This window comes from Grampus griseus, assembly GCF_964374135.1.
Source record: "Grampus griseus genome assembly, chromosome: 10".
NCBI classification, from domain to species: domain Eukaryota; kingdom Metazoa; phylum Chordata; class Mammalia; order Artiodactyla; family Delphinidae; genus Grampus; species Grampus griseus.
In genome coordinates, this window is record NC_139004.1 from 73,185,685 (window position 1) to 73,203,217 (window position 17,533).

A 17,533-nucleotide genomic window follows, 5' to 3' on the forward strand; every position below is an offset into this window, starting at 1 on the left:
TGAAACTGATTTGCTTCTCTTTAAATAAAACTAAACAGAGGTCCACCCTGGATGTGTCCTATTTCTCTCATATCTCGTCTTGTTCTTTTGTGTGTGTGTGTGTGATACGCGGGCCTCTCACTGTTGTGGCCTCTCCCGTTGCGGAACACAGGCTCCGGACGCGCAGGCTCAGCGGCCATGGCTCTCGGGCCCAGCCGCTCCGCGGCATGTGGGATCTTCCCGGACCGGGGCACGAACCCGTGTCCCCTGCATCTCGGCAGGCGTCACCAGGGAAGCCCTCTCGTCTTGTTCTGAAAGGAGAAAATCTTTTGGCTTTCAGGGTGAGGCTGTAAATTGCTCAGCTTGGCGCTTTTTGGCTCATCCACCACAAGACTGAGCAATTTTGTAACGATGGCCAGTCTGCCACCTCCTAGGTCTGTGCTGTTCCAGAGACAACTGGATTGTCTTTGCCAACCTGAGGGCATGTGAATACTGGGTGGGAACTTCCTCCTGGCTTTCCAGGCTCTCCTCCTTCCCGCAGCTCAGGCAGGATACTCTGCTCAGCCTGGGGGCTTCTTTGGCCCTACCTCTCAGTCTGTCATTCAGCGCCAAACTTCAGTCTTCCCTTACTACTCACTGTCTCAGCATGTTCTTATCAGTCCCTGTCGCTTCTACACACTTTGCTTTTTTTTTTCTGCCAGGGTGCTTTTAATTCATAGTTTTTTGCACTCCCTGATCTGTGGATCCTCAGTAAAGGGGTGCCACAAGCCAGAGAGACAGACAGATAGATGGGTCATCATTTGGAGACAGAGGTTGTAAGTCTTCCCTAGCCAAGGGTACCCAGGCTTCAGAATTCAGCCATTTCCCCTTTCTCAGGAAGCCCTCTGTCAATGTGGCAACCCTGGGATATAAATTCATAGAACTTTCCACAGATGTGCTGCAGGATGCTTCTTTGAAGAACCATTGATTATTTTTTTGATAACTTAGTCCCCCCTCGGTGTTTCCAACACAGATTGAGCTGTCATTCTTAGTGTCCAGCCTGCATGCATCTGCCCTGTTAGATTTTGAGCATATTGAGAGCTGAGGCTGTGGTTTGCTCACCTTTGTGTGTATCTGGCACTTAAGAAAATGCCCAATATGTGTTTGCTGATGAAAGTTGACCTTCATCCCCATACACTTGAATGCTGGCAAAGCCGGTTTAACACATGGTTATCACTCAGAACTTGCAGATACACCTTATTTAATAAGTAATGGATAGAATGCTCCCTGGAGCAGCATCTTCCCCAGGGCATCTCTGGGACATCCCTCTGCACGGCGGTAGTTGAAGGTCTAACATTCACAGATACAACACGAACGTGTGTGATTTGTTCTTGGGCCTTCGGCTGCTGTCCATGGCTGAAGCTTCCACTCTCTCCTCCTAAACTTTTCTGCAGGTCCTGGAATTGCCTCCACTGTGAAAACTGGCGAGGAAGTGGGCTTTGTGGTAGACGCCAAGACCGCCGGGAAAGGCAAAGTGACCTGCACGGTTCTGACCCCAGACGGCACTGAGGCTGAGGCTGATGTCATCGAGAATGAGGATGGCACCTATGACATTTTCTACACGGCCGCCAAGCCGGGCACCTATGTCATCTACGTGCGCTTTGGTGGCGTTGATATTCCCAACAGCCCCTTCACTGTCATGGTAAGGAAAATTCCTTCTCTAGAGCATGCTGTTGTTAGCAGGAACAGTAATGACTGCTGTTGGTTACACCCTGGCTGAGACATCCCCGGCCACTTTTTTTTTCTTTTCTGTAAAAAAAAATTGTCTTAAGCAGTCATGACCTTGAAGAATCCTGTGTAATCTCTAGAAACCCAGGGACCCTTTGGCTCTAAGGGGTTTTAGGAAATCACTGGCAACCAGAGTGTCCATCATTCTTAAGGATCTTAGGCAATGTCCTGGCCTAAGCCCAGCTCAGAAAGATACGCTTTGACAAAAACGTCTATGAGTAAAACATTACAATTTTTCATCCTGCTTGTTCTTCCTCCTCTCTCCTCCCCTGGAGGAGAGAGGTTCCCGAGGCTGTTATGTCTGGAGACTTGACTCTGATATCCCAGGACTCAAAGTACCTCCAGTTGTGTTTTGGAAAGATTCAGACTTTGATGATGAGGGGGAAATAACTTGTCTTTTTGAAGCTAGGAACATCTGGAATAAAAGAAAACCATTATGCAAAACCTCTGAGCCAGCGAATGGCTCGGCCCTTTAATTTTCAAATCTGAGTGACTTTTAGATCCTCCTTTGATTATTGAGGTTCTTCAACCAGGAAAGGGGTTAGAAACCTCAGGAGCAGTCCTTCATTTAACCCTTAAAACTAAGCATTGTTGGCCCTTTTACAAATGCTGTGTAGGAGCGGGGATCAGACTCAAGTCCACTGAACCCAGACTGCCTGCTCTGGACAGCTGCTGAGCACCGTCCTCACCTGTGTCCTTTGATGCCATGGGCAGCAGACCACAAAGTTTACAGAACTCAGTGGCCTGGCCCCACGCACAGCCTACAAAGCTCCATCTAATGATTTCACTTTATGCAGCAGCAGAGAAGGACACGAAGACTCCATTCCAGACAGAAGCCCGTGTCTGTCTCCCACTCTATAATCTGCTGAACCTTTATTCTTTTCCATAGATGTTTGTTTATCTATAAACGTTGTGCCAGAGACCTGGAGCCTTTTTATGTCTCGAGGATGTAAACACTTTTGACGCTGTTAATTTGGGAGTGTTTTTCTCCTCAGGGAAGAAAAAGATGCAGCTAGAAAGTGTATGTCCTTCTTATTTACAGAGAAGTCCCAGTTGTAGTTGTAAGAATCTGTTTTTAGCCCACAGGAGTTTTTATCTGGTTGGTTAGAATTGGGCAGAGGTCACAGCCCTGCTGGTGGGATGGGCTGGAGATAAGAGACCACATTTGCAGGGTGTGAGTGAGGAAATCAGGAAGAAAATACCAAGGACCATTTTAGCAGATGAGTCAGAAACCTGCAGTGGAGGCCACCAAACTCGTTAGGAATGAAAGTCCATTCAGCCCTGGAATGCACACAGAGCAAGGATCCTTTGTGTAAAACGCACTAGCCCCCTAACAACTGCTGAAGGCAGGAAGGGATGACACTCGGGGCACATGCTTTAGGTCTTCATTCTCCCGTTCCTAGCTTCCTCCAGCCTTACCTAGATGGGCTCACTTTCTATTCATTGGCCTCTTGGGGCTAGGTTCGCTGTCTTCCCCTGCAGGCTTGGGGCCAAAAGGACATGAACACCCTGTACTGCCTTTGCAGCAAATGTCTGCAGGAGCCCCAGCAGGCTGGTTCAGTTAAATACATCTCACAGACGTGCACAGCAAGTCACGGGTCTAGCAGCTTCTCTGCCTGTCACTGTTAAGTCACTGATCAGGGCTTCCCTGGTGGCGCAGTGGTTGAGAGTCCGCCTGCCGATGCAGGGGACACGGGTTCGTGCCCCGGTCCTGGAAGATCCCACATGCCGCGGAGCGGCTGGGCCCGTGAGCCATGGCCACTGAGCCTGCACGTCCGGAGCCTGTGCTCTGCGACGGGAGAGACCACAGCAGTGAGAGGCCCGCGTACCGCCAAGGGAAAAAAAAAAAAGAAGTCACTAATCAAAGGCTATAGCGTAGCCACTGAAAGATCTTCCCGGCTGATGTGTCCCGGAGTCGCCCAACCTGAGATGGTCCAGGGGGTGGGGGATAGGGCTGTTGCAAACGTTGAAGCTTACAAAGCTGCCTTTGTAAGTGAAGCCCCCTTTCTGAGATGCCAGAATACACAAAAGGGGCTAAACATGAGCACGGAAGTTTTCCTCCAGAAGGGAGGCTTTCCAATTCTTTTATTGTGGGAGAAGAAGGAACTGAGAGGGGACCCATCCCTTACCAGGGTGATTGGATCAGGAACACAAAGTCTGTGGTTTTTAAAAAATGAATTTATAAAAACTTTTAGAACATAACTATAGACACATACCAAGTAACAAGAGACCCCTTTCCCAATTTCATGCTCCAGGGGTGACCAGCATTAGGTTTTCTCCTGCTTATACAAGAAACATGTCAGTTTTGTGCATGAGATTAACCATGCACATTGCTTTGCAACTTGCTTCCTTCCCTCAATATGCTGTAAATACCCTTCCATATTAATTGATCTGACTTGATCGCTTCTTCAGAATGGCTGCACCGGGGTCCACTGTACAGACTTACATAATTTACTTAACCGACTCCCTTACAGATGGACATTTAGGTTACTTCAGCCTTTCCCAACAATGAATGGCTCCAGTAAAATCCTTTGCACACATGACTTACCTATAGACTTTCCTGCCAGTATTTCTATAGGCTTGCTTCCTAGAAGTGGGTCATGGGTTCAGAGGGCATATGGATTTGACATTGGAAGAGGAGATGCCAACTTGCTCTCCACAATGGTGGGAAGAAGGTAGGCTCCCGCTACAGGGAGTAGCTCTCTGCTAGGCAAGACAGAAGGGGAGGAAGCAGCCCTCGGGTTGTAGAATCTACTGAGTCGCAATGTCCCTCAATGTGATTCCCAACTAATTTCCATTTGCCACTGACCAGGCCACAGATGGGAAAGTCGCAGCTGTGGAGGAAGCACCGGTAAATGCATGTCCCCCCGGATTCAGGCCCTGGGTACACTTTTTGTTTTTGTTTTTATTTTTCCCTTTTCCATGTCTTTGTTTACTCAGCCTTCATTGCAGAAAAGCTGCAGCCTGCTTTTGGGGATTGCTTAAGCCCTCTGGGTGTCCTGGTCATTGGTTTGTCCCCACTGATCAGTGCATCACAATGATTCCGGCTTTCTCTGTAATGAGACCCACCTGTGTCATCGTTCGCACTCCACGAATCGCCCGCCACCATGTCTGTGATCACGCTCGGTGCAGTTTGTCTCCACGTTTAAAGAGAAAGATGGACAGCTGTCTCAGCCCTCCTGCAGACTCTAAAAGCCACCACTTGCACATTTGGTTTCTGTTCAGGGGGAAAGCCACCGCTGCTACTTTCTGCCACTTAAAACGCACCTTCTTTTCCAGGCCACAGGCAACTAAACCTTTCCAGGTGGAACCTCTTGGGACTCACAGACATTGCTGTCTCTCACTTTTCCGCTTTCCCATGGGCACTACTGGGAATTTCACAAGCAAACAGCCTAGGGATTTTTAGTAATTGGTCAGCATGATTCCTCCAATTCTCCAGGTTCTGCTCTGGCCCCAGAGCCCGTTAGCCAAAGCCCGCAACGCATGGGCAGCCGCATCCCCAAATCCTGGCTGTACAAGCTTGCAAAATTCCCAGTTGCTCTGCCCCCTGTAGCTTCCCCAGCTCACACTGTTGTCCACTTTACCCAGTGACCACTGCTTCCTGTTTTTAGGTAACTGAAGAGGCCTATGTCCCAGTGAGTGACATGAACGGCCTGGGGTTTAAGCCTTTCGACTTGGTCATTCCGTTTGCAGTCAGGAAAGGAGAAATCACCGGTAAGCACTGTCGTGAAAGCTGTCTTGTTCTCACTCACTTGCACTAGCTCTCCAAACAGTGCGCAGGAGCTGGTTCCACCTGTCCCCCAGACCTGGGGTCCGGAACCCGGCATCCCTGAGTCAGTCCATGAGCCCATGGGATTGCAGAATGTCCTGGGTGTATATGTGTATCTCAGAAGAGGTGGTTCATTTATAACTTGCATCCTGGAGAGAGGGCCAGAGATGCTCTGTAAGGGGAGAACCACTGTGTTTAGATCTCTCTCGACCATCACGTTCCTATTCCCCCCTTTTCTTGCCTTCTCTTATTCTTCCACTTTTCCAGATGTGACATTGACACTGAGGTCTGTTGTACAAGAGTTACTTCCTCTCCTAGCCTCCTTTCAATGCCTGCTTCTCTTTGAGTTGATGCTTTACCAATCCAATTGGTCTCATGGTCTTCTCAAGTCCTGTTTGAGCTTCTCATTTGTCAGTACAAAAGTAGAAGACCCTTTACTTGTGAGTTGCCTGCTGCATTTTGTGGAAATAAAATAGAACAAAATAAAGGCAGGTACGTCTCTGCTTCCGGTTGTGGAACGTGGTGTTTTAGGCAATGGTGTCAAGTGTTCTTGTATCTGAAAACCTTCATTGTGAAGGCCACGTGTGCCTCTGTGCTCAGCTTCTCGGGAGAAGTCTTGGTGGGCTCACTGCCCTGTCTCCATGTGCTCCAACAGGAGAGGTCCACATGCCTTCTGGGAAGACAGCCACACCTGAGATTGTGGACAACAAGGATGGCACGGTCACTGTCAGATACGCTCCCACTGAGGTCGGGCTCCACGAGATGCACATCAAATACATGGGCAGCCACATCCCTGGTAAGTCGGGCTCAGCGCCCTGGCTGACTGCAGCGCCTGGCCCTGCAGGACTCCAAGATTCAGGACGTGAACATCTGGGAGGTTGTAGTCAGTCGTTGAGTCACCTGCTGTGTGGTTTTCAGTGGCAGATTTGGGAATGCAGTGTAGGCGTCCCTGCAAAACCAAACAGGCTATGACCCCAGCAGATCCAGCTAATTTCCATCAGGGATGACACAGCTAAGTGTCCTGGGTCACAGTGCAGGCCCTTTGGTCCGCGATTGTTTGTCTTTGTCACTATGCCAAGCATGGCCAAAGGGTGAGCTGGGAGAAAAATGTGAGGCACGTCAAGGGACTTTCCAGCCGGGCCTGCAGAGCCCAGAGCAGCGTGGGATGGGAGAAGAGGTTGTGAGAAGAGGACAAGCTGCCTTATTGTCACACTGCCCTTAACAAGGAAAGCCAGCTCAAGTTTCATGTCCATCAACCAGCAGTGTTACTCTTTTTCTTTTTTTTTGAGTACATAACCTATCTACGTAGTTTAAAAATGATGTGGAGAAGGATTTCCTTCCCACCCATATCCCCCATCTGCCCTCTCCTTGAACCTGACTGTTGTTGATGTTTTATGCTAGATTTCAGAATATTTTTAAGACTCTACAACAGATGGGAATACAGATGTTTAATCCCTCTCCCTTTGTTACATAAACAGTAGCCTACGCTACACGTTATTCTGACCTTGCCCTTTTCATCTAATAGTATATCTTGGAGAACTTTGCGCATCTGAATAGTAGAGAGTGTTCATGGTGTCCGGCCATTTGGGTGAACGTTACACGTGAACCATTTCTCCCACTGGAGGACAATTGGGTTCTTCCCCACCTTTTGTGATTACTAGTCATGCTGCAGTGAATAATAGCCTTGCACACCCATCATCTCACACCTGCCAGGGTGTATCTGAGATATTTGGTTCCCGGGGCAGGAATTGCAGGGCACAGGCAACAGCCCTGCAATTCTGACAGATCTCACCAAAGCGCCCTTCACGCAATCTCTTCCCGTTCACATACCCACCCGCCATGCAGGAGAGCACCTGCTTTTCCGCCAATTTGCCAGTGGAATAGGCTCTCAATTTTTTGGATCTTTGCCAGACTGATAGTTAAAAACCAGTATTGCTTTGTTTGTATTTCTCCTGTGAATGAAATTGAGCAACTTTCTATATGGCTAAGTATCAATGTTATTTGTATTTCTTTTTCTCTGAACTGGACGTGTGTATCCTTGGCTCAGTTTTTCTCTTGGACGATTGGCCTTTGTCATATCAGTTTCTGAGAGCAGGCTAAATATTGGAGAGATAAGCCCTTTGTGATAAGAGTTGCACATACTTCTCCCAGTTTGATATTTGCTTTAGTTTATGTGTATGTGTACGGATACTATGTGTTTAAAGCAAACATGTATTTATCTGTTTCTATTTAAATGTTCTAAAGATGCAGATACAGAAAAAGTAAAAATGTCCTACCATTTTCCTTCTGCTTCCAATGCTGGTGTGTGTATCTTTTCAAATGTCTCTCTCTGTACCTACAAATATGCATGCAATTTTGTTCTATTTTGGACCGGGATAATGGTATTAATATTACATAGGAATATATTATGATGGGTATATATTATTATATAGGTATTATAATAGGTGTTAATATTATATAGGGTATTAATATAATGGGATATTGACATTTATGTAGCAATTTGCCTTTTTCTCTTTAATGCAACACATATGGCTAATCTCTCAAGTTAGTATACATAGATCTCCCTCATTATTTTTAGTGACCTGCAAGTAGACTAATGTTGATTTAACCACCCCCCTGTTGTTGGACCCTGGGTTCTTTTCCTAATTTGCACCTGAATTCTGTGGAAATGGAAGTACTTGCCTAGGGCTGGGAGTGGGCCTGAGTGGAGAGGACCACAGTGGGATAGATTCCTCTGGCTGGGCTCACAGACTTTGAAAGTCATGGGCAAACGGCTTTCCCAAAGGACCTTTCCAGTCACATTCCATCTATAGTGGGTCATTTCTCTTCTCCACTGCTCCCCCCATCACCCAGCCCCGGTGTAGCTGTTCCCTCCTTACTTGTCCATTTGAGCCAGATTCCCCTGCCTCAGCCCCCCTCCAGTCTGGAGCACCCTGGGGACTGTTTTTCTCATGTGATCACTGAAGGGTCGATAGTGAGTAGACCCCCTTGGGTATCCTAGGATGGGGAGCCCCACAGAGTCTCCTCTTGCATTCTGCTCTGCCCAGGAGATGCCACACCCGCTGCTGTTAGGTGAATCCCCCCAACCCCCTCTGAGTCCCAACTTTGTGTGTGTTCTTTGCAAACCCAGAGAGCCCGCTCCAGTTCTACGTGAACTACCCCAACAGCGGGAGTGTTTCTGCATATGGCCCGGGCCTGGTGTATGGAGTGGCCAACAAAACCGCCACCTTCACCATTGTCACCGAGGACGCAGGAGAAGGTACTGTGGTTCTGTGGGTCTCAGCTGTCATTTGGAAAGTTAAGGGGATGCAATTCCAGGGAAGCCTTTAAAAATAAGGCTCTTGAATGGTAGTATCTGTCTTGTCTTTTCTCTCATATAAATCTCTTATGTAGAGCTCCTCTGTCTTCTACCCAAAACAGAAATTTTAAAGTCCTTCGTGTTCTGATTAAAATCACATTCATACTATGAAATGTTTTATGTGACTTTCCTGAAATTTACATGTGTTTTGATAGATAACATTTTTGGTTTTGTTCTTTTTGCACCTGTACATGTATCCACAGGGCCACATGAATCATTTAGTGGCTTATTCTAGCTCTGTGCCCATGGGCATTGTCATCACAGGAATTTCTAAATTTGCGATTCTAATGGGATTTTCATGATGGCATCCAGCCCCCAAGCAGCAGTGATAGTCCGTGTGTGACACTCTCTCCCGTGCGTGTGATTGGCGCGCGGGGTTCCATCCCTTCCTCATCCCACACATATGGAAGAATTGAACTTCAGGGTCACTTGCAGGAAGAATTCAGATGGTGGAGTGTCTTCCCAGTGACACTTTCACCATGTAAATAGCTTTGTTCTGACCTACGCCCCTTGTCCGTGGCTTGTGTCAGTCTGACGTTCCTGGCAGCAGGGCTGTCCCGGATGAGCGGTGATCCCTTTTGAAACACAGAAACACCCTCCCTGATGGCTCTCCTTCCCTCCTCTCATTCACAGGTGGCCTGGACTTGGCTATTGAGGGACCCTCAAAGGCGGAAATCAGCTGCATTGACAACAAAGATGGGACATGCACGGTGACCTACCTGCCCACCCTGCCAGGCGACTACAGCATTCTGGTCAAGTACAATGACAAACACATCCCTGGCAGCCCCTTCACAGCCAAGATCACAGGTAGAGTTGCCCAACTGGCTGGAGGCTCCCTGCCCCAATAAGCCCCCCTCCCATCAGACCTGGGGCAGCAGGCTAGGCACGTCTGAGATTTAGGTTTCACAGTGTCTCCTTGGGAACAAACTAGGGGTGCAAGGCCAACATTAGATAGGCTAAATTCCTCCTTCAGCTGGTAATCCCGGGAAAAGCAAGCACATCACTTGGAGGGCACTTATTTGTGCCAGTCTGACTCCAGCGTCCAAATAAGGAGGCCCTCAGATAGAGGCATTCAAATAATACTTATTGCATGAGTGAGCTCAGAGATGCTCGTCGGCATCGCTTCTGGATAGATTTTTGTGTCCCTTTTACAGATGGGAAAACTGAGGGTTGGAGAGACTGGCTTAGCCAAGTTCATGTGGGTATTCTGGGATTCAGGTGGAGATTATCTGACTCAAAGCCCTGCTTCTGACCCCTGTTGTGCTCTCTGTTCAGATCATGCTCTCAGTGGGTTATAAATGTGGTCTGTGTGGACTCAGGTCTTCCCTGTAACCAGACATAAGTAGCAGTCATTCTTCGTTGGTTAGGTCTGCTTATTGTCTGGGGAGTGTTTTTGTCACTTAAGTTTGTGTGATTAATTCTTGCCTGTTCATCTATAAATGGCATGTGGTGTGAGAGCTCTGGAGAGCCAGGGTGACCACGTGTAATGGAGCTGTGTTGGGGCTGGTGTTTCCCAGACGACAGCAGACGGTGCTCTCAGGTGAAGCTGGGCTCTGCCGCCGACTTCCTGCTCGACATCAGTGAGACTGACCTCAGCACCCTGACGGCCAGCATCAAGGCCCCGTCCGGCCGCGACGAGCCCTGTCTCCTGAAGAGGCTGCCCAACAATCACATCGGTGAGCTCAGACTGCCCTCCCGGCAGGAGCCGGGACGTCTTGAGTGGGAGATGGGGGTTCCCTCCTTGCCCGGGATCCCAGTCCTTGCCTGGGAAATTGGTAGCACCTTGGAGTGTGATGTGATAAACCTGCTGGGTCACATGCGTGGTCAGAGTCCAGGCATCTCTGCCTTACGATGCTCACAAGCCTCTTGGACACCCTGGGTTGCCAGAAAGTCAGGAAGGAAGTCCTGTTTCTGTTCTTGCCAGTGTGTCTCCCTCCTGCTTCCTCCCCTTCACCCCTCCCTCCCACCTCATAACCCCCAATCTGTGCTCTGGTCCAGGCATCTCCTTCATCCCCCGGGAGGTGGGTGAACACCTGGTCAGCATCAAGAAGAACGGCAACCACGTGGCCAACAGCCCCGTGTCCATCATGGTGGTCCAGTCAGAGATCGGGGATGCCCGCAGAGCCAAAGTCTATGGCCGTGGCCTGTCAGAAGGCCGGACTTTCGAGATGTCTGACTTCATCGTGGACACGAGGGATGCAGGTCTGTGGGGGGTGGTCCCAGGGGAAGAGGCCCGGAGCTTTGGAACTGGCTTCTTCCTGCTCACGTTACTCCATCTTTTCATCCTGCCAACCTTCTTTTCTTTGTGAGCATCCTTCAAGCTACAGACCCTTTTACATGATTATCATTTAAACCCCAAGAGCAGTGGCAAAGTAGGTATTATCTTTGTTTTCTAGATGAAAAAATTGAGGCTCGCAGGGTTAGCAGCCCCATCTGCTTCTGGCATTTGAGCCCAGAGCCGCAACAACTCGCAGATCTGTTTCATGATCAATATTCCCACCATTGTCTCAGCTCCCCAGGGTCTCCTTGACTCATCTCAAACTAAGAATGTTGGGCCAGCGGGTCAAAGTCATGTTCAGCTGAGCATTGCTTTCGTACAAATGAGGAGTTTCTTCCTGCTTCCTCTTAGAGATGGTCCGAATTAGGTTGGGCCACTCCAAGCTACTCCGCGTCCCAGAGTCTTCACCTTCTGCCATTTTGAGTGATGGGCTTGCATTGGTGATTTCTGGATAAAGTGACCTTCCCAAGGCAAGGAGCTGGAGAATTTGTGGTCCTGATGGGCTTATGTTCTCTGTTGATTCCTCAGGTTATTAAAGCTTTAGATCTGCTGTCTTAGTGGTTCCCTGGCTGGGCATCCGAGGCAGCTAGGAGCAGTTAAAAATGTCAAATTCTCAGGCCTGCAGCTGGTAGTAAACCCCCAGACAGCACATGCCATTCCTGGAAGCAGGTGGTCCAAGTGTCCCCCGCAGCGGGTTCTGCAAGACAGAGGGTCGGTGGGATATTAGTGGATACCCTTGAGAAGAGAGTGTGGTCAAGGCCACCTTCAGCCAGGATGTTTCACTCCAGGATTTCTCAGAGCGTTTAACTGACTCCTGTGCCCAGCGCTGTCCAGCAGGGGCCACCGTTACTGTCTTTCTGCTTTCTGGAGCATTTCCAGGGGTGGAGGTCCTTTCTGCATTCATCAGGCTCCCCCTTCCTGATGAGCTGCTGTCATAGCAGCCATGGGCTACTGTGTTGCAGGTTATGGCGGCATCTCCTTGGCAGTGGAAGGCCCCAGCAAAGTGGACATCCAGACAGAGGACCTGGAGGACGGCACTTGCAAGGTCTCCTACTTCCCCACCGTGCCTGGCGTTTACATCGTCTCCACCAAATTCGCCGATGAGCACGTGCCTGGTATGTGTGGCCCCATCTGCTCTCCCTGTCCCGTGCTTGGGTTTTCTGTAAATGCCACGCGTGGCCTCTGGGCTGCTCTCAAGGGCCTGCTCGGTTTTTGCAGGGAGCCCCTTTACCGTGAAGATCAGCGGGGAGGGAAGAGTCAAGGAGAGCATTACCCGTACCAGTCGAGCCCCATCTGTGGCCACTGTTGGGAGCATCTGTGACCTGAACCTCAAGATCCCAGGTGAGCACGAGGGGCTCGTGGGTCAGGGCAGTGGGCACCACCGGAAACCAAGTCTGGGCTTGGCCCAGAATGTACCATCTGAGTCTGCTGGGGGGGGACTGTTTTTGAATTTAATTTTTTTTAATTTATTCATTAATATTTTTAATACTTATTTTCACAGAGGCCCATCCAAGAAAAGTAAATCTATTCACTTTTCCTTCTTCCAGATGAAAATAGCTTTATCGTACCACATGGGGGACAAATAGATAAGCTTTTAGACTTTCATTTACTGTCTGTCGACTAGACTAATAGTGAGAGAACTGACCCTGCTGATGCTTATATCTGGAAGGAGGTGTCAGCCCAGTGACATCCTTCTAATTCCCGTTCGTATCTTTCATTCCTAAAATTGGAGTGGGGCCTGCGAAGCAAGGCTGGGTGGGTGGACCACATCTAGCCCTTTGCCCAACACAGCCATCGTCTGTCTGAAATGTGGCCCAGGTTCTTTCTATTAAGAAGTGACTGTGTAAGCGAAGGCTTGAGGCTCCTCTGGCATGTGCTATGGAGTTGCAGGTTCTATGGAGACAGAAAATCTAAATCGTCATCGATGAAGCTCATGTTGTGATGAGCTTCTAGCTTCCAGAGGAAGGTCCACACTGCATCTCCCGTCTTTCCTGACTTGTGGTATATCTCTTGCTCTGCCTTCTCAGCATTACCTGATGGGTTCTTCCTTTCTAGACACACCGTTGGTAAAAACCTCATTAGTGTAGCGTCCAGACTAAGGATCACTTAAAACGCACCGTGTTGATTGTGATCATAAAAAGTTCAGGTGCTCAAAAACAGGGGAAGTAAGTCTAACCTCATATCCCACCGTCCAGGGAGATTGTGGTTCACGTTTCAGGCCCAGAGCTGGAGCCTGGATGCCTCCAGCCTCCTAGACACACGGGCTCGGTCTCAGATCCCTCTGGTGCACTTCTCACTCACTGTATCGTGGGCATCTTTCCACACCAAAGTATACTTCCCCGTCATCCTTTTCATGACTGTATAAGATTCCAATTCACGTCTAGGTGCATGTCCTCATTGGGTTTTCTCATTTCATGTATGCTCATCTCCATCCCTTGACCCCTTAATCAGTGCTCTGTGACATCTGTCATCACTTCGGATGGGTGCCCGGGAGTGGGATTGCTGGGCCAGTACGTTTCAGTTGCTGCTGTGCCTTGGCAGCCTGTCCTCCAGAAAACGAACTGATGCCTGTTTCTCTGTTTCCCCACCAGCACTGGCCACTGTCTTTGGTTCTCACTTTGATCAATCTGATGGAAAGCTACGGTATCCAGTTTTCAGCTGCATTTCTCTGGTCACTACACGAGTGGACTGTGCTTTCGTTTCCTTCACATTTCTCATTTGGGGAATTCTCTCTCCTGTTCCCTTTGCCTGTTTGTCTCTTATCTTTGTGTGATGTGGTCAGTCACCCTTTCCCTCAAGTCTTGTCTAGCTCTTGACTCCTTCTTACTCTTTTCAGTGGTACTAGATGACTCTGGCTGAGACTAACTTTTTCCATCATTACCTAAAACACCCTCTCTTGTCAATCAGAGGGGAGGATGGCCCTCCAGCCTCCAGATATCCTCCAGACCCAGGCCATGTGGGGTGACCCTCCCCTCAACCTCCTTCCTTTCTCTGTCCTCAGGGCTCAGAGTCATGAGCTGCTGCCCAGATCCTGTAGGGCTGGAGGGTGCGGTCTCGTGCTGCTGTAGGTGATGGCGTTACTTGGTCACCCAGCATGCAGCGTGCCTGTCTCCACCTCGTCAGTGCAGGCACGGTCGCTGGCATGGCAGAGCACCTTGGGTGGAGCAGACGCGTCTGCTTCCTGGTGTTGGGGACCCGAGGCGTCATGTTTCTGGAAGTGTGGCCTCTTGTTTTCGGTTTGCTCAAAGCTTTGCTCACGCATGGTTTCCCCTTTGCCACTGGGACCAACCTGGGTTCACCTTTTCCTCTAAACGCATTTTGTCTTGTTGCCTGAAAGAAATGCCAAGGCTTCTTGACAATGAGGGATGAGGGCTCTTGTGTTTTCTGTCCTTACCTATGGAAAAGAGCCCCTGTAAGCATGACTGATGGCCCCATGTCACATTTGCTTAGAAACATCTGAGCCATCATTGTTGTTGCTGTTTACATGCTATAACTATCAGCCCAAGCTCTGGTTTGACACTGCTGTGTGGAATTAACTCAGCTCCAGCCAGGAAGGCTGGCAAAGTGCTCGGCGAGGCAAGATGTGTCAGTGCCCCCAGAATATTCTCTGCACCGGGTGGCTGGAAGGGCCCTGCACTCTCCATGCTGGCCACGACCACCCAGGGATTTGAGGGAGACAGGAGGGCAGGCGTCCAGCCAGGATGGGAGGAAGCCTGAGCACCCCGCACCCCTGGCCTACACTCGCTTTGCCGTCTGCTGCTTGCCCTGCATGTCCTGTTCCCCCTCAGGCCCTCGCCCTGACCCTCCTCTTTTTCTCCCTGCCCCCTTTCAGAAATCGACAGCAGTGACATGTCGGCCCACGTCACCAGCCCCTCAGGCCGCGTGACCGAGGCAGAGATTGTGCCTGTGGGAAAGAACTCGCACTGTGTCCGGTTTGTGCCCCAGGAGATGGGGGTTCACACCGTCAGCGTCAAGTACCGCGGCCAGCACGTCACCGGCAGCCCCTTCCAGTTCACTGTGGGGCCTCTGGGTGAGGGGGGCGCCCAGAAGGTCCGGGCAGGAGGCCCTGGCCTAGAGCGAGGAGAAGCAGGAGTCCCAGGTGAGCGTTCTGGGCAGGCTTTTTACTTGAGAAGATTGAGTTCAGCCTGGCAGAGTGAGCATCCTGCACTCTTCACCCTGTTCTGAAAGGAAGACTTTGTGTGTTACTGATGGATGGTGTGAAGGGGCATTCTTTAAAACAAGGCTTCCGTGGCTAAAGACATTTGGGAATTGCTTACCCAAAGCTAAACAAGTGTCTTCCTGAAGGACTTCTCGGAGCCTGTAATTTATGGGTGTGTGTTGTGAGTCTCTAAGAGAGCATCAGGGTCATAAAACCGTTTCCAGGGCATCTTGCAGGCTAATGTTCTTCGAAACATGCTAGAATTCTATAAAACTGATTGTGACGGTCCCTTGCAGTGGTGGTTGCTGAGTGGGAAAGTCTCTGGGGATGAAACTGAATGTTCTCATCTTGTTCTGACTTGGTTTGCATGTATTCCAAAGATGTCTGATCACCCATGAGCTTAGTGCAGTCATGGATGGGGCTTAGCAAACATCACCAATGCCCTTGCTTGGGTTCTGCTTGGGGTTAGAGAAAGAGGAAAGGGCTGGCAGCAAACAGAACCCAGCACCCCATGTTTGAGCCAGAAGAGGGGCCTATACCGGGCTCAGTCACTGACGAGGTGTTTCTTTGTCTCAGCTGAATTCAGCATCTGGACCCGGGAGGCAGGTGCCGGGGGCCTCTCCATCGCTGTTGAGGGCCCCAGTAAGGCCGAGATTACGTTTGATGACCATAAAAACGGATCATGTGGTGTGTCTTATATTGCCCAAGAGCCTGGTAGGTACTCGGGGGCCAAGGGAGGACGTTTTCCTTGTGTAGGGATGGTTGGGTTGTAAGGAACAGAAACTCATCAGGCTAGCTCCAGTGGAAGAGGAATTTGTATGGGCCCATGGGAATGCGTCCTGGAAATCCAGTTGCAGGATATCCAGCCACGCCTCAGAGGGGTAGGAATTCTTGTTCTCCTTGTCTCTTGGCCTCACTGCTTTATGCTCTTGTTCAACTGTGTCATTCTTCCCACTGACCGGCCTCTCTCTGCCCACCTGTGGCCAGTGGCTGGTGTGGCTGCCCCAGAAGAGTGGCCTCAGCATCTGAGCTCCTCGATCAGGGGTTCTCAACCTTTTGTGCGCCATGAATCCTTTTGGCATCTGGTGAGGCCCATGGGGACCATCTCAGAAAATATTTTTAAACACATGAAATAAACTACTTCAGATTATAAAAGAAATCAATTTTAATAAAATATTGTTATCAAAATCTTTTTAAAGGAACAAATATGCAACATAGCAACGTATACACGTTTTCATTAATACGTTAAATCATACGATTTGGTGATGGTCTATTACCTACCTTAATTTCTAAGTGGCAGTGAGTGTAAATGGTATGTCAAGATATATATATAAAGCTGGAAAATGATGGTTTTTGTTGACAAAATCATAAGTCTTAATGTGCTGTGATTTCTTGTCAACTTTTCTAAAGGAAGGAAATGCTAAATTTCAGTTCGAGGTTAGGAAAAATAAAGATGTGCGTTTTTCCCATTCGAGTTGGATCTCCTGAGTACTGTACACAGACCCTTTGTGTGGGCCCAGGCTAAGAATCCCTGACCTTCTTCCTTGACTAGATTTTCTTTCCTAGTTATCACTCTGCTTCTACCCCCGTTCTCAAAGTTTATGTCTTACACTTCATAGTTCAGGATCCGTAATGGGATCCTAGTTACACAAAGCCCTTCTTATTCTTAAGTCTATAATTTTTAATAAAATGCTCTGTCATAAGCCTCTCCTTTGGAGAGAAATTGGGGATACACACCAGATGTTGATACGTGATTGGTGTGGGGATTCACATATACACTGGCAAAACACAGAACAAACACTTAAGTGCTTCAATGCTCTTTGAAATTATTAAACAGAATATCTAAGATTAAAAAAAAAAAAAAAGAATCCCTGCCCTTTCCAACTAAGAAAATTGCGTTGGCCTGGTGTGAGCCAGGTGACCCTCTCTGACCTAGTCAGCCACAGCCATGGAGCGGGCCAGGGTCTCTCAGAAGGCACTTTGGCCCTAGCTGGAGAAACAAGAGGCCACTCTGGAACCACCTTCCCAGAATCTCTGACATGATGGGTCTTTCCTGTCCCCACAGGTAACTACGAGGTGTCTATCAAGTTCAATGATGAGCACATCCCAGAAAGTCCCTACCTGGTGCCGGTGATCGCGCCCTCTGACGATGCCCGCCGCCTCACTGTTCTGAGCCTTCAGGTGAGACACAAGGAAACATCCGTCTCCTTGGCCACAGCCCAG

At 49.2% G+C, this 17,533-nt stretch overlaps 1 protein-coding gene across 3 annotated transcripts in view; it reads left to right on the top strand.

Annotated features, from left to right (window-relative positions):
- The window catches only part of FLNB (filamin B), a 138,086-nt gene that overhangs the window by 105,616 nt on the left and 14,937 nt on the right, over positions 1–17,533 (top strand). The window contains exons 29-41 of one of the 3 annotated variants that reach the window (XM_082662603.1): positions 1,413–1,660; positions 4,559–4,630; positions 5,358–5,460; positions 6,171–6,311; positions 8,646–8,774; positions 9,507–9,680; positions 10,391–10,549; positions 10,872–11,075; positions 12,114–12,266; positions 12,370–12,492; positions 14,984–15,250; positions 15,887–16,024; positions 17,376–17,491. In XM_082662603.1, coding sequence (XP_082518729.1) covers positions 1,413–1,660; positions 4,559–4,630; positions 5,358–5,460; positions 6,171–6,311; positions 8,646–8,774; positions 9,507–9,680; positions 10,391–10,549; positions 10,872–11,075; positions 12,114–12,266; positions 12,370–12,492; positions 14,984–15,250; positions 15,887–16,024; positions 17,376–17,491 — 2,027 coding nt within the window. Of the gene's footprint in view, positions 1–1,412; positions 1,661–4,558; positions 4,631–5,357; positions 5,461–6,170; positions 6,312–8,645; positions 8,775–9,506; positions 9,681–10,390; positions 10,550–10,871; positions 11,076–12,113; positions 12,267–12,369; positions 12,493–14,152; positions 14,917–14,983; positions 15,251–15,886; positions 16,025–17,375; positions 17,492–17,533 lie in introns of those variants that run through there. The other 2 variants (XM_082662604.1, XM_082662605.1) reach the window with 2 other exon arrangements.